Here is a 24911-nt window from a genome sequence, read left to right on the forward strand (position 1 = left end):
CAACAGGTTGCTCTCGGCTTTGCTAGCTGTTTTGGCACATTTAACCCAGTCTGTGTGATTAACAACAGACATTGACGACATAATGTCTGGAGGTCACGCAGAAACCCTCATTAAAAACATTATTGGTGACATAGTGCGGGAGTGTGCGGTGAGAGGACATGCGGTGTCTGAAACTCTGGTGGCTTTCATGGTCAGTAACCAGGACTAACCTGCTAACTACGTTGTAGCTTAAAGTTAGCTGGTAACTACCACTAGTTCAACATGTTTAATGCTTGATATGAATTAAGTTAAGACAGTCATCAATCTTTTTCATGTGTTAACAGGTTAAAACCCTTCAAATAATAATTCAAAATGTCATTTTATATTTATTTAAACCTAAATATAGGCTACAGCTCCCCTTCTACTAACCAGTCTGGCATGTGTGGAGGACATTAAAACTCCATTTATAAACTGTTTATTTATATTTATTATATATACTAATTATATACTGTATTTAATACATGCATTGTTTTGTCCTGTTTGCATTTTGTCAGGTGAAAGCTGTGGTGCTGGACCCTAGAAATGGCTTTAATGTGGACCGGATACTGACCAAACAAGATGTGCAGAAACTCGAAGAGGTGAGTTTACTACAGTGTTCAATTATTTTTTCTCCTTATAACACTTCTTCTTGTATTAAAGAAAAAAAAACATTTTTGTTGATGACTATTAGTAAATTCATTTTGATGTATCTATAAATTACCATATGAAAATATATTCTTAAAGTTAATACATTTCCAGCTCACAACCCCCAAAATAAGGGTGCCAGACTACCGTCCCTGGAGGTGGTTAAAGCATTCACAGCCAAGCACACGCACTAATAGGCCTATCCAAACACTGGTAACACTGAAAAACAATACAAAAGATTACAACAGAATTAAAAACCATACAGTTATATTAATTGTTTTCCATTTTCCATGAACAATAAGTCCTATACTTTAATGAGTATTTTCAAAATCTGTGTAAAAACCCTCTCTATACAGTACGTCAGTTACATTATGAAGAAATGCCGGAGCACATTCTGGGTGGGTGGGAGGGACTTGTCATTAAATGTGCCTTGTAATTCATGGAATTAGATTTTTTTAACCAGAGATAATAATAATAATAATGATAATGATAATACATTTTATTTGTAATGCACTTTATATTTTTGGAATAAATCTCAAAGTGCTACAGAGATTAAAAATAAAATAATAAATCATCAGAATAAACCATTGGAATAAAAACAAGAAAGATTAGACAAAAACACTTCTTGAGATTTATGTTGTTTCAGGAATTTCTAAATACTGATGTCATGAGGCGAAGCCGCAACATTTATATTTTGAATTGACATAGAAAAAATACATCTTTTAAGGGTTATAGTCACTGATTTGCTCTTCACAGCTGTGTCTGGATAAACTGATGGAGAAGTGCAGCCCGTCCCTCGACACAATCAAGGTGCAGGTGTATTTTGATTTGATTGATTTTATTCCTAATCAAACACAGGTGAGACTAATAACACAGGTGACGACAATGAGGGCAATCACAATGGAGGGAAACACAGAGGAAGGAATGGACACAAGAAACACTGAAGACAACTACAAAATAAATACATGAAACACTGAAGACACACAGAACTCAAGAATGAACAAAACACACTAGAACTTAAAGAAACACTAAACACTGAAAATACAAAACTAAATAATACCGAATCATGACATAACCCCCTCCTTAAGGGACAGATCCCAGATGCCCCTAAAACCACTAAGGGAAAACAAAGCAGGCCCCCTCAAGCCCTCTTTGTTGAGCTTGAATCAGAGCTGAAGCGGACATGGACGGTCAGAGTCAAGAAAATTAAATAAGTTTTTATTAATATTTGTTTTAATGTAGGTTATCTTTCTGTTATATATTCATAATAATATTATTTATTATTGACTGTTGGCAGCCACGCTGTAGGACTGCGAAGGGCTATCACTAGAACTGGCACTTAAACTCCACACAACACTGACAGTGGCCCAAATAAAAAAAAGTGCAGCACAATACAAATGACAACTTTATACCAACAACCTGTTTGAGAATATTTAATTTGATTTCACCAAAATGTGTGATCTCATTTTTGTCCGTTTACTTAAGCAGTCTACCTTGTTTATAAAAGACTGATACAACTCACAGCTGTTCTGAGCTTTTCTATCGATGCGCACAGTTTCGGAGGTTTTAAATCTAAGAAATAAAAAAAAAAGAAACTTTTGATCATCCTGTCAGAAAAAGCAGCATGACCCTAGACTTTGAAATCATAGCTGAATATTATTTTAGAACCTGTAGAAAAACTTCTGAGAAAGCGGAACCACTGCACAAATCCATTTCGCCTGAAGACGCCGCTCCGCTGCTCACCAGTTGTCTTGAAACGCTGCAATTACACGTACGCACACCTGCACGCAATGTTCCCTTTATAAATCACGATCCACCTGGCAATGTGCGCACGTAGATTAGTCCCATGTTCCGCCCTCTACACGCCCACAATCAACCATAAACGGTCAATGCAAAGCAGCTCGTGAATGAAAAAGCATACAAACGATCAAATGTTTCCAGCGCTGGATCGCGTCGAAACCCGGAGGTTTAGACAAAGAAACGAAACTTTCTGACCCAGAAACAAAGGAACTTGTGAATGAAGTGAAGGTTAAAATGGATATATCGGTAGTTTGCTGCAGCAGGAGGATCACAAACTGAAGAAAAATCAGAGAATGACACCACGTTGCTGCTGCATTCACCCTGTCCTATGTGCCAAAACATCCACCGTTCATCATTACGCACGAGAATATGTGCAATGTTTACATGTTTACGGGACCCACACTGATTTCTTCATATAGTGGCAGAGAGGACACATCAGTCAGCAGTCTCCCTCACTGTTTAATATTATTAATCAAAGGTTTGATCAACGAACAAAAACGTTTGATTGTTGGCCACTTTTTTTCGTGGGCATCTCCGTCTGCTCTGTGACTCGTTATGAGGATATATAGGCCTAATGATCCTGTCAGAGATGCCCCAACTTAATATCCACACTTGAATTATTTACAGAATAAATACGTGCAGATGATGATGTGCTGAGTATGGAGGAGGCGAAATGTGTGAAGCCACGCCGTGTCTCTGTGCGCTCTGTGCGTCTTGACGCGGTCATCTTTATTAAAACTAAAAACCACACTTGATGATAAATGCACGATATTGAAAGATATTAATGAAAACTGGTGGCTCTATGGTATTTGTGTTAGTCTAATGTTTAACTCTACATCAGTGATTACATTAGTGTACAAGTCCGGTCCTCTGAGGTCCGGAAGGCGATAATGAGGGCGAGACGGCGCTGATGCAATATGTATGAGGCGGACTTTCTTTTTATTTATTTTTTATTTTATGTTTATATATTGTCATAATGAAAGTTACTTATCGGAAACGGCTCACTACATGCGCGATTATAGCCTAAATAAAACCATCGGTTTGAATGATTATGATGACGTGGATCTGTCAATAAAATTTTATATTTAGTGAAATAAAATGTGAACCTGAACCTGAATGATTGACTTATTGTTACTGATTTACAGTGTTGTGTATCCCTTTCCATTGAATAATCCCCCAGAGCAGTTGGAAAGGTTACATTTTATGGTTAAGGACAACACAAGACTTTTCACTCATTGAAGAAGCAAGGAAGGCATAATCTTGTAAATCAGACTTGAGCCTTGGTTTGCAGTATGGATTCAATTTCATCTGCCATTGGAACCTATGTGAACTGGGATGTCCAAAGTTTCCTTCTCTTCACTGCCATTTTTATCCTCACTGCAGATTATATTAAGAACCGCCGGCCGGCCAGCTTCCCTCCAGGACCTTGGGCTCTACCTATCATTGGCAACATTTTCTCGGTGGACCACAACAGGACCCATGAGAGTATGACCCAGGTTAATGAGCATGTGTAAAAAATACATGATTTAAAACATAACCAGTCACCTGACACTTCTATTTATGTTTTCCATGTGAAATGAGCATTGAGATCATATCCTCTCTTGAATCTACTCACAGCTAGCAGGGAAATATGGAGAAGTGTACAGCCTGCGGATGGGGCAGGAGTGGTTGGTTGTCTTGAATGGGTTTGAGGCTCTGAAAGAAGTTCTTGTAAATCAAGGAGACAGTGTGGCTGACCGGCCACCCCTCCCTCTGTATATGGATATGACCAAAGGACTAGGTGAATACCCACAACAACATTAGGCAGTATTGAATAGATATCTGAATAACTCAAGTTGCTGATTGGAGCTTTCTATTGCAATAATAAATTGACAAAAAATTGATGTGTAAAGATAACCTTTTAACTCCATCCCCTGTGTAATTGTGTTGTGTTAATAAAAGCTCTCCTGACTGTGAAATTGAATGAAATATGCTGTCTCCTCTATGACTTAGATGATTACATTTTATCAAGGTCTAAACCAAAAGAAAATGCAGATCAATGACTAATTATATGAAAAAATGTGTTTAACATTCTGCCAATTTCTATGTTTTTCCCACTTCACATTCATGGATTTCTCATCAGGTGTCATTTTAAGTAGTGGGCACTTGTGGAAGCAGCAGAGGCGTTTCGCACTTTCAACCCTCAGAAATTTTGGAATTGGCAAGAAGTCTCTTGAACCTGTTGTTTTGGATGAATTAAACTATTGTTTAAAAGAATTATATGGGTATAAAGGTGAATATTGAATACATTATACAGACAACAAATTCAGTAAGAGAAAACTGCATATACCAATTATTATTTGATTTTCTGTGTTTCTGTGGAGGTAAGCGTTTCAATCCACACCTCATCCTCAGCAACGCTATCTCCAACATCATCTGCTCCCTGGTTTTCGGGCATCGCTTTGAGTACACCGATGAGAAGTTCAGGAAACTGATCAGCTACTTTGAAACAGCATTCCAGATTGAAGCATCGATCTGGGCACATGTATGGCATTTTTAAGCTTGTGGTACAGTATTTAAGTTGTGTACCATTGGTATGAAATGTATATTTTTAGTGGGAAACTGTATCATCAATGCAGATGGGTTAATATGATTGTTGCATTTAAAAACAACGATACAACTGAAGATCTAATATGTTTAAAATACTTGAAAGTTTACTGGAATCCAATCTCAAGCATTGACTATTACAAAAAGAAAGTCTTATGTTGAAGTTCTTCCTCCATATGTTATCATTACAATCTGCTCTACTCTGCAGTTTTACAACTCATTCCCTCGGCTGATGAGACATTTACCAGGACCTCATCAGACATTTTTGCTCATTTGCAACGATATCAAGGTTTTCATAAGAGAAGAGCTTGAGAAGCACAAACAAAACTGGGATTCCTCGGATCAAAGAGACTACATCGACTGCTACCTGAATGAGATACAGACGGTAACTGGCACTGGATGATGCTTTATTTGTGACACTGTGCTGTTGGACACTGGATGTTCTTGTTGAGTTTATATGCTTAGTAATGCTGTGTGCAGAGGTCTTGAATTATTGATCTTAAAAAACCCATATTTTGTTTTTTATTTTTAGAATATGGGAAGAGCTGACAACACTTTTGACGAGGAAAACCTGATTGAGTGCGTCTTGGATCTTTTTGCGGCCGGCTCTGAGACCACATCCACCACCCTGCACTGGGCTTTCCTCTACATGGCCAAGTACCCAGAGATCCAGGGTAAGAGCACTGACCAGGCACTGACCAGGCTCAAAAATGTCCAATAAGGTCACAAACATGTATTTAAAAAAAATGCAAAGATCATCACTTTGAGACATGATATCATTTCATTTTATACAAAGGAAATCCTGAGCTAACACCAGAGTCCTTCACATATGTAAAGGACATGCCCTCTTTTGGCTGGTTGAATGATTTTAAATAAACAGAAACATATCTATCTATTCACTAATATATCTGTTTCCCTTCCTCAAAGCAAAAGTCCAGGCTGAGATAGACAGAGTGATTGGACAGTCCAGACAGCCATCAATGGAAGATCGTGTAAGCATGCCCTTTACAGATGCTGTCCTCCACGAAATCCAGAGAATGAGCAACATAGTTCCTCTCAGTGTCCCTCATATGGCCAACAAGGATATCCAGCTGGGAGGCTACACAATCCCGAAGGTAATTTCTCAGAAAATGTGAAATGTCACACACACTTCCATGGCCAAACCATCTTGAAAATATAGGTTGGCCCTGAAGGTCATAATGGAACAAATTCAAGAAACCAACCACATTTAGTGAACACAAAACCTAACGTAAAGCACAGCAACAGAGTCCATATTCAAACATCTAAAAACACCTCAAGAGGGACAAGGGAACTTTACAGGAGATGATCAGAGTCTGATACAAAAAATGGTTTATATCATGCTTACTAGAGTAAACATCAAACTGAATTCTCTCACTCAGGATCCCTGCTCATTTATGGGTTGTGAACAAAGAATCAAAGAAACCACAGAGTGTCATGCTTATCTTTTGATTTACGATATGATTGAAGCTCACTTTTGCATCATGCATGTTACACAAAGTCAAACACACAGACATCATTGCAACTTGTGCACTTCATAACAAGGCTGTGCAGCTGTCTCCACTTCGAAGATGTTTGAATTTACTATACTGTAGTTTGCCCTGATCATTTTAGACTACCTTCATATAGTTCAAACCCATAGTGCTGCCTTCTATGATTGATCAGACTGCATGACCTGAATTAGGGCTGCACAATACATTGTTTCTGCATCGTCATCGCGATGTGCGCATGCGCCAGAGAGAGCGTTACATTACATTACTTTACAATGCAGCACGTTAACATATTTAATAAATATCCCCATAATATTATTTGGTCGCGGAGGGAAACTTAAATGATGGAACCTCAGTGCATGAGCATGTTATTAAAAGTCTGACATGATGTGAGAAGAATCACTTGAAGGAAACATTATAGATCAATATCAATAATTAACAGCAGATCATCAACATGATTAAACTCTTTGCAAACACAAATAGCATTTCCAGAGGCAGCGAGAGACAGATGCAGACAGGTGAGAGTCTGTAATCATCATTTCAGGGAGAGTCATGGAGAATTCAGCTGAACAGAGTGAAGCAGTAAACTTTACAAATATTGCAATATATATCGCAGGGAAAAAAATATTACAATGTCAGTTTTTACCTATATCGGGCAGCCCTAACCTGAATTAGACTCCCTGCATGCACTCTTTAGGATACTTCTCATTGGCTCTTCTTAATCCTGCAGTTTGATTTTCAACAAATGAAGTACAAAGTACCATAGTTATAGGTAATATATTTTACACATTATATACATTTTTTATTTTGGCCTCAAATGAATTCTTTCCCCATTTTCCCCACTACAAAACGCAACAAAATTTTACAGGTTACGATAACATATCACAGTACAACACTTGACAAAACACAAAGACGTTTCAAAAAACACATCTTTTTATGGTCAGATAACGTTTAAGGTAGGGAATGACTTATTTGATTGTGACTGTTGTGTTCTGACAAAATGTTTTTAGCGTGTGTGTTTCGACCTTCAAAGCTACCCTACATTTATAATATTCTAATTAACAGGGAGTTACAGTCATTCCCAATTTGACCTCGGTGCTTTATGACCAGACTAAGTGGAAGACGCCCTTTACCTTCAACCCAGGACACTTTCTGAACGAGGAGGGCAAGTTTGTGAAACAAGCTGCTTTCATCCCTTTCTCTGCAGGTGAGGAGCACCACAATGCCTTGTCTTATTTGTGTCTTTATTTACCTGTAATTACAGGATATTAAAAAGGCAAAATATAGCCTTCCTTAGTTATTGCAGAATGACCCTTAAGCTAGCAATTATTCTTCAGTTACGTCATCATGCTTGTTTTTCATGATGGATGGTGAATAGAATATAATTTTCCGGAGCTGAATTGCTGAGGAATGAGCAATCTCGCATCATTACTATCTCCAATTACAGTTACAACAGCAACCGTGAATAGACAGGTTGACAAAATACAACATAATGGATGCAGTTGATGCAAAACCATTGCATCCTAAAACTTGGAAACAACTAAACACTGGAAATCAACCTCTTCAAATAAAAGGGTCGAACCTCCCTACTTCTGGCTAACTTTAGGACCAACCCAGACGCTTGAACAAGGCAAAGTTCAGGGACCCTGCTTGGGTCCTGATGATTTGGGTCGTTTATTGTTGCGAACACAGCGTACACTTAACATTTGTCCTGCTATTTCTTACAGCAAATTGAAAATGTGTAGTGGGAACACACCGTTAGGACAGAAACCTGGAGTACTAGGCTGTGTTTGTATGAGTTATGTTGTTGTCATGTCCGAGGAGCGGATCACGGAAAAAGAGTGATTGGGATTGGTGAACTCATATTTTTTGGAACCCTGTCATGATTAACATATTAAAGAATGTACACCGTCAGCCTGGCGCCCGTCATGAGATATCCCAGCATGCCCTTTGACACTTCACACTCTGCAGCATTTAGAACTAATTGATGTTGCGGTGATTGTCAAATTGTGTACAGACGCTATCAGCCACTAACCTTATTCTGTCATTGACACCAAGAGGCCTAAAATAATCAAATCAATTAAATACAAATACAAGTCTTTCAAATCTCAAGTTAGACCTGGATGAGAGAGTTAAAGTAAGGAGGAGCTGTTTTTGTTACTGTTTTGTAAGCGAGCAGCAGAGTTTTAAATTTGATGCGAGCAGTAACTGGGAGCCAGTGTAAGGAGATGAACAGCGGAGTGACGTGTTCTTTTAGGAAGGTTGAAGACCAGTCATGTTGCTGCATTTTGTATCATTTGCAGAGGTTTGATAGTGCATGTAGGAAGACCTGCCAGTGGAGAGTTGCAATAGTCGATGCGTGATATCACAAGAGCCTGTACCAGGAGCTGTGTAGCATGTTCTGACAGGTAAGGTCTGATCTTCCTGTTGTTGTGCAGGGCAAATCAACATGACCGGGCAATCGAGGCTACTTGAACCTTAAAAGTTAGCTGGTCATCAATCATGACACCCAGGTTCCGGGCATACTTTGTGGGCATGAGTTTGGTTGTTCCAAGCTGGATATTGATCTGTGGTTGCATAGAGCTGGGATGACAAGGAGCTCAGTCTTTGAAAGATTGAGTTGAAGGTGGCGTTCATTCATCCATTTAGAGATATCAGCAAGGCATGACAAGATTCTTGCAGAGACTGCAACATCGTCTGGCGGGAATGACAGGAAGAGCTGGGTATCGTCAGCATAGCAGTGGTATGAGAAGCCATGAGAGCGGATTATTGAACCAAGTGAGCTTGTGTATATGGAGAAGAGAAGGGGACCAAGCACTGACCCTTGAGGTACCCCTGCGGATAAGCTGTGCGCTTTGGACACTTCTCCCTTCCACAACACTCTAAAGGATCGCCCAGAGAGGTAGGACACAAACCAGCAGAGGGCAGATCCTGAGATGCCAAGTTCAGAGAGCGTTGGATAGAAGGATTTGAGGGTTGACTGTGTCAAAGGCAGCAGACAGATCTAGCAGTAATAGAATTTAGTACTGACCCGCAGCTCTGGCAACTCGTAGCAATTCTGTTACTGACAGTAGTGCAGTTTCAGTAGAGTGGCCCCGCTTAAAGCCTGACTGATTTGGGTCAAACAGATCGTTTCTGGACAGGAACTCAGAGACATGCTTAAAGACTGTGCGCTCAAGTATGTTTGACAGAAAGGGCAGAAGCGAAACCGGTCTGTAGTTTTCAACCTGGGCTGGGTTTAGTGTGGGTTTTTTGAGCAGAGGGATGACCCAAGCTTGCTTGAATGCGGTGGGGAACACACCCATTGACAGAGAGGAGTTGATGATATGCTTAAGTGCAGCATTAAGCGGAGAGGAAATGGTCTGCAGGAGGCTTGATGGTTTTGGGTCCAGAGGACAGGTGGTGGGCCGAGAGTCTAGCACAAGCTTAGAGACTTCATCCTCAGTCAGAGAGGAGAATGAGTCGAGTGAGGCACTTTTGGTTGGTGCCTTTGGGCTGAGTTGGTCAGGCTCAGAAAAATGGTTACTGATGGTTGCAACCTTTTCAGTAAAATACGAGGCAAACATGTCTGGTGTGAACAGATCGGAGGGTGGAGGAGGAGGTGGTTGAAGCAGTGAGTTAAAGGCAGAAAACATTTTTCTTGTATCTGTGGCATTGCATATCTTGTTCTGATAATATGTTGTCTTGGCCGTTTTCACCGTTTCAAGTCTTTGCTTATAGTCATTGAGATCATGTATGTTTACATTTTTGCCATTTTCTCTCTGCTGACCTCAGCCCTGCTCTTTGCTCTCTTGTGACTTCCGTGAGCCATGGGCTAGGGTGGGTTTTGCGAGCGGGTTTGGACACCAGAGGGCAGAGCTTGTTCAGAGATGAGGCTAGTGTGGAGCAGAGTGTGTCTGTAGCCTCGTCTGTAGAGAGTGCGGTAAAGACCTTTTGCGCATGTTTTGGTGGTATGACACCATTTGTGGGTGTGCCTGAGGGAGTTCCGGCAAGGAGATTGTGAATTGAATAAAGAAGTGGTCTGATAGATGCAGAGGGGTGACAGTCAGGTTTGCTGTCAAGCAGTTCCGAGTCAGAATTAAATCTAGAGTGTTGCCAGCTTTGTGGGTAGGAGGAGTTGGGACCTGCGTGAGGTCAAATGAGGATAGGAGAGCAAGGAAGTCTGTTGCCTGGGCTTTATCAGTGCGTATATTCATGTCTCCCATTACAATCCATGGTGTTCCATCATCAGGGATTTCTGAGAGTAGCATGTCCAGTTTCACAACAAAATCATTCAGATTACACCCTCTTTGGCGGTAAATGATAGCAATGTACATTCTAATAGGAGCAGTGACCAAGATTGTGTGATATTCAAATGAGTTGTTGCTCAGTGTGAAGAGTTTATTGAATTTCCAGGTATTAGAAATGAGAATACCTGTACCATCTCCACGTCCAACAGAGCGGGGTGTGTGTGAGAACACTGTGTCAACAGAAAGAGCAGCTGTGCCTGTATTTTCTGGGCAGATCCAGGTTTCAGTAAGGGCAAGTGCCTGAATGTCTGACATTTTTGCAAGTGCTTGGATGAATTCAGTTTTATTCACAGCAGACTGACAGTCCCAGAGACCAAAAGTAAATGAAGGGTGGGTAGAAGAGGCTTTCTTAAGCAGAGATTTCATTGTCTATGACAGATGTGTCTTTTCCTGTTCCCATGAATGACAGAGATTTCTTTGTAGCACATGTTGCGTTTAGCAGATGACCAGAGAAAATAAGCAAAGCAGTAGTCGTGGATGCTCAGGCTCTGTGGCCACGCTGAAGCGTCAGACGCCCCAGATTTTCAGCTTGCAATCAACAGAGGGTGTGACACGCGTCAACTGCCTCTCCTGTTGATGCTCAGAGAATGAAACTTAAGTGCTCAGTCCAAACAAAGCCTGACAACGACCCACTATCAATATCTACTCAAAGCAAGTTTCGATTCACCCACCTAGCTGACAAGACCTTCCTAGTTTTTAGATCAGAGCTTGTTCTGACACGCAGTTCATTGAGTGTCCACTTCAGGCTGGCTGCAGAAGCCCAGGAAGTCACATACACACCCCATTCAAACTTTGAATTGCCTTGTTGCTGAAATGTGCTATATAAATAAACTTGCCTTGCCTTGCCTTTATGCTAGTAGACATAATCATTCCCGCTTTATAATCTGCCAGAACTTCAGTGTTTTTCTGCAGGACCACAGGCCATAGGTCTTATATAGTTGCTCTCCACCCACAATATAAAGAAAACTCTTATATATTATATATGTTCAAGTATTGGCCAGGCTTGAATACATTTTGTTGATCAAGAAATGAGCACTATTATAATAATTATTATCAGATGAAAGTTTTAACACATTAATAATTTCCTATTGAAGGCTCAAAACATCTTGAGATTATTTGTTTTGGCTAAGCAGAGACAGGCTTGTCAGCAACCCAGGCATCAGCAGACTGTAAAGCAGTTCTTACAAGTGCTTTCGTTAAAAAGTAAGTAAGACCTTGTGAAAATAACATGTTTTCCTGTTTCAGGTAAGCGGCTGTGTCTTGGTGAGAACCTGGCAAAGATGGAACTTTTCCTTTCATTCACCTCTTTTATGCAGCACTTCACCTTCTCAATGCCTGCTGGGGTAAAGCCTGTGTTGGACTTCGTCTTTGGGATCACTCTGGCACCATGCCACTATGAAATCTGTGCAACCTCACGCTTGGAAAAGTTTTAATTGACAAATTATACTCTTTAAGACTTATAACTGTGATTGAGTTAATTTCTTTCCACAATTGATTTTGGTCTACGTTGTAACCTTTCATTTGAGCTTTTGGCAGTAGTTGTGATCCTCTAGTTTAAGGGACTTTGTCTTAGGCCATACATTAATCTCACATTTACACAATTTGCACAATGCTTGAGCAAACAAAAAAAAAAGGTATTTCCTGTCATTTACAAAATCACACATCACAATATGACACCATTATGTATAGTCACATTTAATAGGTTTTAGCTAGGCCTACCTTATAAAAATATGGCAAATAATGAAACCACACATAATTTATTTTAAGGAATATTTATATCACAACGCTAACAACAATTTATAGTGTAGAAAATTGGTTCAAAGATTGTTTTCAGAATACGTCACAGAGCATATAAACAAGCTTGAGGCAAATAGAGGCTTTATTAAAGGTCTTGACTGCTTTGAACATCTCATTCAATTTCTTGTGCCATGCCTTATTATGTTTCCCCAAATGTTGTCTGTTGGTTGTTTCCTCAGGGTGAGATGCAAATGCTTCACCTGCCCTTCCTCTGTGGACACTGGATTTTGTAGCCCACTCTGTAGGCTTGCAGGTACACACGTGCCTGGTTTATTCTGGAAGCAGACAAAGCATTGTCATAAATGATTATACTCAGATGTAACTCTTCAGTTTCACCTCTTGGGATCTATCTCATTTATATATCATGATTCTCATATTGAACACCTTATATTTGCTTTGTACATAGGGTTTCAAATTGAGCTTGAACTACTTTTTACAAATACTTTCATAGTATATTTTATTCATGTCAATATGCCTTATATTTCAGTAAATTCATGTGAAGAAGAAAGTGAGATGTAGGAAGGTTCTCAGCAAGTCCTCGGAAGTCCATTGAACTTTGTAGGAAACAGCTCTGCAATAAATCAACACCAATCTGTTTCTTCAAAAAGATGAAACAAACATAATTAAGTATAATCCAGATTAAGGGGACGAAATAAGGAAACATGTTACCTGTATTTAGTGCAAAGCTGAACTCCAAGGGGTCCACACCGGTCAACATAACTTTCCCTAAAGGCCTTTCTCACTGCCCGAGCCATGCTGACCACAGTGGTGACCACAGGGCATGTCCTAGGAAAGACACAAACACTCAAATCCATGAAGAAAAGCTACAGTGTTCTGAAGACATTACACATGTGTATATGTGGGTAATCAAGGCAGATAGTGGAAAACCTGCTGATCGATTCTTATTGATTCTCAGCGTTTAAGTCTTTTGAGTGTTCATACTCACAGTTTCTCACAGCGCAGGCCTGCTGTGCCCTCAGGACAGGAACAGGTGTTGTGAGGACTGCAGGTAGCCCCATGTTGGCAGGGTGGTATACAGGGGGTGGTCACAGCTGTAGACGTAGCACACAGCATGACTCTTAATGTAAAGGCTAATAAAGGTCTTAAATACTCACACCCACACAAACACAAACACAAATACTAACCTGTTTCACATAAGTCTCCAGTAAATCCTTTGGCACATTGGCACCTGTTGAGGCCCACACAAACTCCACCATTCTTACAAGGTTTGTGACACACAACAGGCTCTGTTGGAGACATAAAAAAATAAAATTTTGACCCCTGGCAGCTGAAGGCCCCCTTTTAACTGATCAATTGAATCCATCTTTTTTTTTTTGCAGAATGAAAGTGTAACAGGCCTTTTTAGGGGCATATTATCCTATCCTTTGATGTCATATTTACAAGAATGGTAGAGAAAGAGGACATATTCATTGACACACAACCCTCATAGACATAGAGTCTCTCCAGGGGTTATTGCCCGCCTGAACGCTTGAAACTGGAATGAAAAACACACATTTAAACTGGGTCATCAGTATTTAATCTGGACTGCAGCTGGACTGTGCTTGGTTTGTATAGTAAACGGCCTGTTGAGCAAGAGTTCAACAATTCTCTTTGATCAAAGATTATTTAAAATCTCCATTCTAAAGCCTCAATATGTATTTTTTGGTAATTACTGCTTCATACATTAATTCCAATCTGATAATCTCTAGAAGCCTTCAGATTAAGTTTGACAAACAATAAATGTTACAGATTAACTGGGCAGGAATTTCCTCCTCTGAGACTGTTTCAGCTTCAGGGTTATAGAGGACATGAAGAAAAACAAGTAAGTATCTGAAGTATTCCCCACAGGAGAAATAAGAGTATAATAAAAATGTGTAAATGTTTGATAGAACTTGTTTTTTGGATTGGATTTACTGCCATAAAATGGACATTGTGTTTATGGTGTACAGTTTTTATTTTCACGTGATTATGGGTCAATGAGGGTCCATTTGGATGTTTACTGTAAAGGTTGTTTCCAAAAGGGAAACTGCTGTCAGAAGCCAATAATAATACTTACCTCTCAAAGGTTAATACACGGAACATACATGCCATTGTCATCTTTCACTCATAACATGCATAAAATATACAAGAAGCAGGAATAAGTGAGTATGCAGCATCAAAAGTAGGAAACAACCAAAATCCGGCTTTGTTTAAAAAGCCTCAAAGCTCATGAAATAAAAGAACAAATGTAGCGCCAAGTTTCTTCTCTAAAGCATCTGTCCTTATCATCGCTGCAACACCTGTTGGTTTGCCATTCGCCAGGCAAACTGAGGGACGAGGGGCAATACTGCCGTGTAGGGGTGCCGTCTACCTATCTGGTCAAAACAAAATCTAACCATTCCGCACCTTCGTGGAAACTTAGGACATGCTGGCTGCTTCGTTGTTGCCAGAGAAGCCAGCACTTTCCTTTCAGTCTATTCTTATTATTTAATTCACTAAATATCTAACATATTAGACCTCTAAAATGTGAGTTTATCGTAACTCCTGTATGTAAAAAGGATTTTTTTTATTTCAGTATCTATAGCTAGCTATGAATGCAGTGGGTGTAATCTTACCTCTCTGACACCGAGCGCCTTGCCATCCACCAATACATATGCATTGGTTGACATCTACACATCTTCCCCCGTTCAGACAGGCAGGAGTGCACAGGGCTGCAAAAACAACCAGATAGAAGTCATTCTCTGCAGGAACATGGGAGTAAACTAAACAGCATAATCTTAGTTCTTCCTTTTTGTTTATCTATAAACTTTCAGTACAACCTAATTCTTACCAGGCACTACTCGGGGGGGGGGGGGGGGGGGGAGGGGTAGAAATGATTAGCTACCAGCCTACCACACAGAAGTCTCTGCATGTCTGGTGTAACTATGCCAGATGTATTGGTGGTTTGTGTCACTCACGTAAGAGGCATTGGGGGCCGGTGTAATCAGAGGGACACTGGCAGGTATTGGGCCCCACACAGCGCCCACCGTTAGCACAGGGCAGCTCACACATCGCTGAGCAAGACACACACAGAAATAGACAAATAACAAATGATAGGAAAAGATGTATCAACCATACTTTTTTTTGATCAACATAAAAAAAAAAAAATATATATATATATATATATATATATATATATATATATATATCCTCTTGTGTATAGACACAGTCTCTTCAGTGTGTGATGGTACAGAAGTGGGGCATTTTACAGGGACATCCTGGTCAGAGGTGACATACCTGTGTGGCAGCCAGCACTGGTCCAACCAGGAGGACACAGGCACTCGTTCCAGCGCATACAGGTGCCTCCATGAGCACAGGGCGGGGAGCACATGGCTAAAAACACACAACCAGCATGGTTTAGTACAACCATGTTTCACAGCAATGTTACATTTTTTCATTTACAGAACTAAATAGGCATACAATCAGCACTTACTTTTAAGTAAATCCATTCCCAATCTTTCACAAGGATATGAATTGTTACCAATGATTTTTGCCAACAACATAACAGACAAATGAAATCTGCTGGGCTTTAGAAAGACCTTTTGCATGCAGTGGTCTTCTGCAACCAAATATTATATCTGCAGTAAACACAGCTGTGTAAAAAATACATGAAATGCAATTATTTTGAATATCATACCTTAACCAGTAATGCATTATAGATTGGACCATGTTTTTTTTAATCAGTTTAATCAATTTTGTTTGGTTTATTTTGGGGGGTTTTCAGGCCTATATAGAGTGGACAGGACAGTGGATAGAGTCAGAAACAGGGATGAGAGATTGATTGATGAGGGCCGAGGGTGGGAGAGGGTGAATTTTGGGCAGCTGCTTCAAGGGCCTCTGTAAACAGGACACTGGATATAACCAATGAGCTTTAGTGCATTGCAGCTTATAGGCTGAAGACATACAGAGTTATACGTTTCTAAACCATGGCTAATAGTATGTTTTGTCTCTCTTAGTGTTATGTCCTCAATCGAGTGATGATGGCACATTGTGACTATGTCAATTTTAGTTTTGGGACTAATGCTACCCTTACTGTATGATTTAGTTATTTAAGTATCCACTGAATGGCTAAAAGCTGTGAAATTAACACCTATACATATAATAAACATATACAGCATTCCATATTCTTACCTAAGCAGCCGAGTCCAGGGTAACCTGGAGGACAGTCACAGCTGTTTGGGGCCACACACACTCCATAGTTTTGACAGGGAGGCTCACACACAGCTGGAACGGCAGAGAGGTAAAAAGGGAACAAATCAAATTAATAGACTCTTAATAAAGTCCTTTTGCTTACATGCTTCATGATTGACTCGGACATGATTGACTCTGACATGTTTGACGTTTGACTCACGCTTGCACTTTGTGAGGTCGTCCGTTTGTACTTGATACCCTTCTCTGCAGGTGCAGTTGAATCCACCTGGGTGGTTCAAACAGAGCTGCTCACAGCCTCCGTTCGTAAAGTCCCCACACTCATTCACATCTTATAACCAAAAAAACAGAAGGATAGTTATGATTTTCAAAGGTTTTCATTTGTACATTTTAACAAACCCAAACAAACAAAATCCAGAGTCTATTCATTTTATTTTCCGGCTGATCGACCACCTGATACCGCTGATACGGAGTTGTCACAGCTAAAGCGCTCAGAATAATCAGCTGTCAGCAGACATTCAAACTCATATGGCATTTCATCGTATTAACACCGAGGCCTGGCAAATGTAAAATGTATTTAAAAAGTTTATTTCAGCTGTTTATACCTTTTCAGTTCCGCCCTGTTATTATCTAAAGGACCAGAGCAATAATTGTTGTATGTGCCTGATGAATGCTTATATGTTTACTTTAACAAATGGCCAAGGCTAAACATTTTTGCAACATAATGCATACTTAAAATTAAAGAACCCCATCCAACTGGGCAGATGTGTACTAAAAATTAACATTCACATTTCATATCAAATAAAAGCTCATAGTGTCTTTAAAAATGTGATGATGCCAGTGTGAGGGATCTCACCAACGCAGCTCCGGTGGTCCCCGCCCAACTTCCAGCCTTTTCGACAGTTACACTGGACCTGTCCCTCTGCATTCACCGCACAAACATGGTCACAGCCACCATTTCTAAGATTGCAAGATGTTACATCTGTTCAGAACAAATAAAAAAGGAAAAGAAGGAATTATTTGCAAGTTTAATTTTTTAAAGGTTTTAACAATGAAGAGCAAAAAAGTACAAATCTGTGGAGAACTCAAAAATTCATCCTTTTTTAATGAAATTTGCGAAATTTGCTCATATTATTTAAATAACGAGGACAGGCATTTTTGTCTCTTTTATTACATTTCCTAGACAAAAATTGTCTGAGTTAATCAAAACGGTAGATGATGCTAATCTGATGAAAATAATCAATTATCGTCTGCCTATGAGCAGCTTAACTGTCAAATTGTTGGACATGTTTAAAAGATGACAAGTTGTATCTTTATCGAACAAAAACATTTTCTTAATGCTCCAATTTGTAGCCTTTTATAACAATTATATACATGGTAATACTGTCAAATGATTAAAGACAGAATTATATGGATAAACTTTGCTACTGTTTAACCCTTAAGCATTAACTGTTGTAAGATTGTATGATGGAACTTCTGTATGTTTTTCCACAGCATTGTGTGCTCTTTGTGGACCTGTTTATAATCTGTGACATCTGGACCTCAGTGTGAACCAAGACCTTAATATGAGAAGTATGGACACAGGAAAACAATAACACCATGGGAACAGTTTGACTTGTCTTGTGAAGTCTTCATATTCAAATTATAAACACGATTTGTTTTCCCCATGATATTCACAAAGCATTATAATATTTAAAACTGGAAAGTGTATATGTGACATACTGCTGCAGGAGAGGTTGTCTGTGTCGAGCAGCAGAGGAGGAGGGCAGTGGCAGGTGTGTCCTCCTGGAGAGTTGCTGCAGGTGTGAGAGCAACCGCCATTCTGGAGTTTACATTCATCAATGTCTGCACACACATGTAAAAAATGTTTGGGAAATCATTAACTCTGGTGTGCAACTGACAACAAACTGAGTCTGGCTTTCACTCACTCTACAAAATGTGCCTGAAAGACATCCTTTCATGGTTGGGCAGAAAAGATGCACACACAAAATGAGAGAGTGAGACAAAATATTCATGGCAGTTTTAGGCTATGCTGCATGCTGATAAATAAACAAGCTTAAATGATGTAAATGAGCAGGTACACATCATTGAGTGGTGAAGAGACAGAGTGATGTTGAGTGACTGACCAACACAGGTGTGACCATCAATGTGCAGCTGGTAGCCGGGCCTGCAGGAGCACTGAAACGATCCCTGAGTGTTGATGCAAATGTGCCCACAGGTCCCATTCTGCGCCAAGCACTCATCAACATCTGTGGGATCAGAGACATTACTTAAAATAATGGCAAAACCGGACTCTCTGTAAAGGCTCGTTTTGACTTAAATCAGTCTCTGTTCCCCAGTCGTTCTATCACTTGCTTCAACATATCAATGAGAACATGTCAAAAGAGTAACCTCTTAAAGCTGGTCACACAATTATGGGGAAAATCTTTGGCTTTGGCGCCCCCAAGTGGTACTATGAAAATAAATATTGTGGTACTCAACAATGCACATTAATGGACTTAAGTTTTCTAATAACAAAAAGCAACATGTGCCACTACAAATATATGAAGAAAATATGCTTAAAGAAGTCACTCATCAACAGGGAACATTCGTTAGTACTCTACTATTTGCTGAGAGTTGATTGAAATAGACTGCTATGTTAGTGCCTGCAGCCTAACAGTGAAAGCTGTCTTTAGCCAAGCGAAGCAAAACTATTTGTTTTTTCTTTTTACAATGGCAGCCTAGCTGTTTTTCCCTGAGTCCAACCACTTTTGCTAGGCTTAGCCTAGGTAAGCAAACTGTTTAAGGATTCTAGCTGGATATTCAGTTTGTCTGGGGCAGATGGGCTACTCATCAAACACTCCCTGCTATTTGTTTTAAAGAAATACTTAAAGCCCAGGCTTTGACCTGCTTGAAGCTTTTTAATGTTAATAATTACAACAGAAGTAGAATTATTAAGAGGCCAACAGGGTATCCCGGGCATGGCCTGGACGTTCTCAGGTGCCCATGGTTGCGGTAACATACCATTCGTTTCGCCCACAATAAAATACAGTAAAGTCATTTAAGCGTTGAGCAAGAATCAAGGATTAGCTCATGTTGGCACTAGCAGTATATTAATCAGCACCCTCCTCCCCAGTTTTTACCTGTGCAGTTGTGTCCATCCTGGCGGAGCTGGAAGCCTGAGCTACATTGGCAGCTGTACCCTCCCTGTTCATTGGAGCAGTGGTGTTCACAGTGGCCGTTGTTCACAGCACACTCATCTATGTCTGCAAATAGAGAAATCCCAAAGGAGCACTGTGTTGTGAGTGGAGAGTGCCCAAGTGCTTCTACTTGTTAGTACTGAACAAGTATTGCTGGCAGAGCCTCAGAGTCACTAAGTTCCATTAGAGGCACACACATTGGGAAATCACACACAAACACTGCTTACCCACCAAAACAAGAGTGTCCATCGCCGTTATAGCCATGGTAGCATTGACAGAAATACGAGCCAATGATGTTGCCACATCGAGCATTTGTGTCACACCCGTGACCACCTGACGCACACTCGTTCTCGTCTGGAAACAAGAAAACTTTCAAACACTCATTTCATTTCCACTCAAAGAACACTGTTCTGCCCCTCTGGATCATTTGAATGGAATGCAGAACAGCAAGGCATTAAAACATGGGCACACAAGGAAGTTGACCCCATCTACCAGAAAAAGAGTTTTCCATTGAGGGACATCAGCACTAATTGCTTACCTTCGCAGTGTGTGCCGTTTCCCCGGTAACCCGGTCGACAAACACACTTGTAGCTCCCAAGCGTGTTCTCACATACACCTTGACCATCACACACAGCAGGACTCTCCACACATTCATCTACATCTGGGACAGAGACAGACGCCAGAAGAAGATTATTTTACCACAAGCAGAATGAAAAATGTTTTAATTACAATTCACTCTGACGTAATGCAATAAAACATTTTATTGCTTGTTAAAAGCAGTATTCTGCACCCAGTAATTTACTTCAAACATCAGAGTGACTAAATTATTTCCATGCCACCCACCACCAATCAGGTCTTTAATGGGCATTACACATTAGAATTTTGCAGTTGGAACACTCAAGTATGGGCAAGAAGATAACAATATATTACGAGAAACTCTTAGGAGGAACACCAAATCCAAATTGTGAATGTTGCATATGATTTGGTTGGTATACCTTAACAATCCAAACCCTCATCAAAGCAAGCAGCTCGTGTTAAACATGGAAGCCAACATACCTTGACACACGGTGTAGTCTGGACACACAGGACCTGAGACCACGAGTGCAGAAAAGTCACAGAAAAAACAAATGAAGATGTTAAAAAAAAGAGAGCAAACAGAAAAGAGCACAAGAGAGGGACTAAGTCCTCAAAGTAGAGATAGATGCCTGGAAACAAAACAAAGAGCAAGAGAGTAGGCAGTAAAGCAGCCGATTTAACTCCTGCAAAGCCTGTGTCCCTGTCAGCAGGAGTTAAATCTGGGCCAAATCAAGCAAAATATTAGAAACCCACAACACTGGATCAAATCTAGACATCAGTGTTATCCAGCTGTGAAGAAGCTTAAAGACAAATTTACCGACACAGGCGGGGGCCTCTGCTCTGAAGCCTGGCTGGCACTGACAAACAAAGCTGCCCGGAGTGTTCACACACACATTTCCCAGTTCACGACGACACTGCTCCTCGAAGCTGCACTCATCCACGTCTGCAGGAAGGGGAACCCAAAGATAGAAACTTTCTTTTACAGCCACAAATAAATAATACAGTGCATCAGGGTCACAAACATGATCACAATTCAAAAACGTAATCAACTTAAAGTGGTTTTGAGGTGTCCAAAATATGTCATAAAATGTTTATTTATCACATTGCTGCTTTACATTTGGTTCATAATTTGTCTGTATAAAGTGTAATATGTTGTTTTAGACCCCAATAAGATACTTCTATCCTGTCAACAAGTCCTCGGGAACGATGTGTAACCCCAAACTTCTAGCTCAGCCCAGGTGCTGAAGACATGCTTGTTAAAATGCCTCTGAACAAAAACTATTTCATTGTATATGGACAGAAACACACAAACCTGATGTCAACATCAGCCTCACCTACACAGCTTCTTCCATTAAGTGCCATTACATATCCATGACGACAGGAGCATGTGAAGGAACCAGGGGTGTTTGTGCACTCTGCATCCCCTTGACAGGCCTGCAGGCCTGTCACTGCAGCCAAAGCACACTCGTCTATGTCTGAAAAACCCAAAGACACACATGCATCATAACTATATACTGCTAATTAACTGAAGCGTACTGAGAGACATTGCCAAAACTCTCTTATCAACATGCTCGCTAACACACACACACACACACACACAGTAAATCCTCTCAGATGCCTACGAACCCTGGCACCCTCCAGAACCCATCAGGTAACCACGGAGACAGCTACATGAGTAAGAGCCAGGGGTATTAGTGCAGCTGGCATGGAGACCACATGGTCCTGGCTCCTCTGCTTCACAGTCATCAACATCTGTCGAGGGGAGAGAAGATAATATGCCAAGTGTAGCTGGCATCACTGCATGCAAATTGGCAAAAAAATTCCACTTGTTTGTAAATGGGTACTTTAGGACAAAATACGAATATAACCTATAGTTTCATTCAGCTAAGACAAGCTGTTACCTTGTCCTTAAGAAAAGTCCTGCGAGAAAAAGGAAAAACACATCTTCCCACGCGCCTCTTCTTACCTTTACAGCCTGCAGCTCCATCCAGAGAGAAGCCCACAGGGCAGGTGCAGTTGTCTCCATCCTTCACCATACCAGAAGGACAGCCACATTGTGTGATGTTCTCTAGCATCACTTGGTTTCCTGGACACTGAGGCGCTGAACTGCTGCTCACAGAACCTGTTGTGCTCAAGGGAGCTGCTACTGTGAATGAAAAAGGCAGGGAATTTAAAGACAACTGTGTGTGTGTGTGTGTGTGTGTGTGTGTGTGGGGGGGGGGGGGGGGGGGGGTGTGGGGGGGCACAGAAATAGTCAGTAAACTCACATGTAGTAGGTGTGTTGCTCTGTGTTTCACTCAGATTTCCAATGGCATTTTCAGTCACCTGATTGTAAAACAGGTAAACTGACAAACTAAGTTGCATTCAATGAATCCATCACATCCAAAAAAAAAAGGACAACAAAGAAACTAAAAGGTATTGCTTTGTTACTGACCTGGCTCTGTGAGAGCTCCACCTCTGTGAGTTTCATAACTTCATTATCATTTTCGTCAGGGTTGTTCAGCGCTTCAGCCACAGACAAAACCAACAGCAGGACTGAGAGAAGGGTCCAGAGGTGAGTCATCATCACCTGAATCTGTATCCGGCCTACAGGGATGAAATGAGTTCACAGAGCCATCAAATCTGCAGGCCTACAGAAGGAGCTCAGATGGTTTAATAATGCATATAATTCTGTTGAGGGCAAAATGACTGGAACTTTACTAGTGTATTGTATGCAGCAGCCAAAAGCCATGCATGTCTGGGCAGGCCAAACAACACAGAGGTTAGAGCACCCTGTTATTACGTTTCACATCAACCCCCTGGGCTGTCTCCTCAGAACAATAGAAACTGCAATAGTCCTTTAGGCCTACGTTAAAGTCTGAATGTTATGAAAAATTAGTCTGAATGTTATGGTTTGTAAAACGTGCATTTATTTTGCGAAAACTTTTGCAAAACGAAACACCATCAACAGTGGGAGGAACTTAAAGCTACTTGAAAGTTGTGAAGTGATAAATGCGAGTACGTGTAACAAACCCGTTTTCAACGACTTACCCGGGTTACGTGTTCTCGTGCTTGAAAAATAAACAGCCGCCACAGAAGCAATGACTTCAATCCAGATGCAGAGAAATGCGCTTCCTGTCGTCTCCAGATGCGGACTCGTGCAGCCGTGAGCCAGCTCTGTGTCAGAATGGAGTAGGGGGGCTGTATCCTACATTACAGCAGTGACTCTACATCCTGTCCACAGAAATCTGCACTTCCCATTCCACAGCTCCCAAAAACAACGCTTTAAAGAGGAGCAGCAGTCAGGCAGACCCGCAGAACGCTTCAAGATGCCCCTGATGTGAACCCTGACATGGAGGTCATAAACAAGCCAGCAGACATGGGGCACTTCACAAGCGAAAAACACCGAGGTGTAAAACAAACTGCTTCAAGAAAAACATCAAAGAGCAAAACTCCACATGAGGGCAGCAGGTGACTATTTATCATTTCGACATGGACAACTTATAGATCTCAAAATGGAAATTCGTTCATGGCCCACATTAGTTATTCTATGCAATGTGTCATGTATTTGTGTATCTTTTTTTTTTTTTACTAATTAAAACAATTACAATTATCCTAGTGGCTGCTGATGTCTCTCCTCTCAGTAAATATACAACTATAAATATTTCAAATTGCTTTCCTGCTCTTACATGTTAATTCAAAAGATTTAGAAACTTTAATCTTTCAACATTTGGAAATAAAGATGATATTGCAATAACAGCAATTCTTTTCAAATTATTGGTCAGAGCTTTTGAAGATAAAAATGATTAAGGTTTTCCTGTATGAGGCAAAAATAAAAATGTTACAAAATACTTTGATACTGTAGGCCTATGTGTTTAACTGCAGGCTGTCTAAGGATTCAAGTAATTAACAATATCTTTCCACAAAAAAAAAAATCCTTTGTGAATCAGTTCATATATGACTCGAGTGCATCTAAAAACAGAAAATGACAAACGCAAACGTGCTGTAAAGGACCAAACGATTTCCATGAGGAGAAACAGGCTGCGAATCTAGGAATGTTGGCAATTCAAAAACATGATGCCAAATCAAATGCATTTCCACCAAACAAGCTTCTAATAGTTCATGAAAATTGCATGATCACAAACACTCACACACAGAAAACAAATGCCAAAGAAAAACTACAAATCCAGTCATCGCGATGGAAAGATTCCATACCCTCTCTCTAGAGGGGGACTTTGAAGTGGATTTGGTGAAATGTGATTTATGGAGAAAATAATTTACAAGCACTCTGCTCTGGTTACTTCTGTTCAGTGGTATCAGTTATTTCTGAACCTCTCTTTTTCTCTCAGATCAAAGTCGATGTGTGG

General features: G+C 40.4%; 2 protein-coding genes across 4 annotated transcripts; one reads left to right on the forward strand and one right to left on the reverse strand.

Moving 5' to 3' along the window:
• The first annotated feature begins 3656 nt into the window (after nucleotides 1-3656).
• LOC109996110 (cytochrome P450 2J2-like) lies at nucleotides 3657-12758 on the forward strand. Its single transcript, XM_020650067.3, has 9 exons — nucleotides 3657-3959; nucleotides 4081-4243; nucleotides 4586-4735; nucleotides 4827-4987; nucleotides 5258-5434; nucleotides 5582-5723; nucleotides 5977-6164; nucleotides 7623-7764; nucleotides 12092-12758. Exons 1-9 carry the CDS (start codon nucleotides 3756-3758, stop codon nucleotides 12277-12279), a joined length of 1515 nt encoding a protein of 504 aa, XP_020505723.2. The 5' UTR covers nucleotides 3657-3755; the 3' UTR covers nucleotides 12280-12758.
• On the reverse strand, nucleotides 12603-24231 carry si:ch211-221n20.8 (uncharacterized protein LOC100034409 homolog). 3 transcript variants are annotated; one of them, XM_065955963.1, is made up of 23 exons: nucleotides 23596-24231; nucleotides 23000-23151; nucleotides 22833-22890; nucleotides 22532-22708; nucleotides 22192-22317; nucleotides 21900-22040; nucleotides 21383-21508; nucleotides 21046-21078; nucleotides 20528-20650; nucleotides 20221-20343; nucleotides 19933-20055; nucleotides 18937-19059; nucleotides 18533-18655; nucleotides 17667-17792; nucleotides 17013-17141; nucleotides 16793-16885; nucleotides 15899-15994; nucleotides 15580-15675; nucleotides 15238-15333; nucleotides 13789-13890; nucleotides 13590-13695; nucleotides 13313-13429; nucleotides 12603-12918 (listed from the first exon to the last, which is right to left on the reverse strand). In XM_065955963.1, the coding sequence occupies exons 2-23, from the start codon at nucleotides 23129-23131 to the stop codon at nucleotides 12840-12842; spliced, it is 2448 nt and encodes an 815-aa protein (XP_065812035.1). In that variant the 5' UTR covers nucleotides 23132-23151; nucleotides 23596-24231; the 3' UTR covers nucleotides 12603-12839. The 3 variants fall into 3 exon arrangements, with proteins under 3 accessions (XP_065812035.1, XP_020503272.1, XP_020503273.1); XM_020647616.3 differs by having other exon boundaries at nucleotides 22532-22711; nucleotides 23596-24225; XM_020647617.3 differs by lacking the exon at nucleotides 21046-21078 and having other exon boundaries at nucleotides 22532-22711; nucleotides 23596-24228.
• Nucleotides 24232-24911: the final 680 nt, after the last annotated feature.

This window comes from Labrus bergylta, chromosome 6 (assembly GCF_963930695.1).
Source record: "Labrus bergylta chromosome 6, fLabBer1.1, whole genome shotgun sequence".
NCBI lineage: Eukaryota > Metazoa > Chordata > Actinopteri > Labriformes > Labridae > Labrus > Labrus bergylta.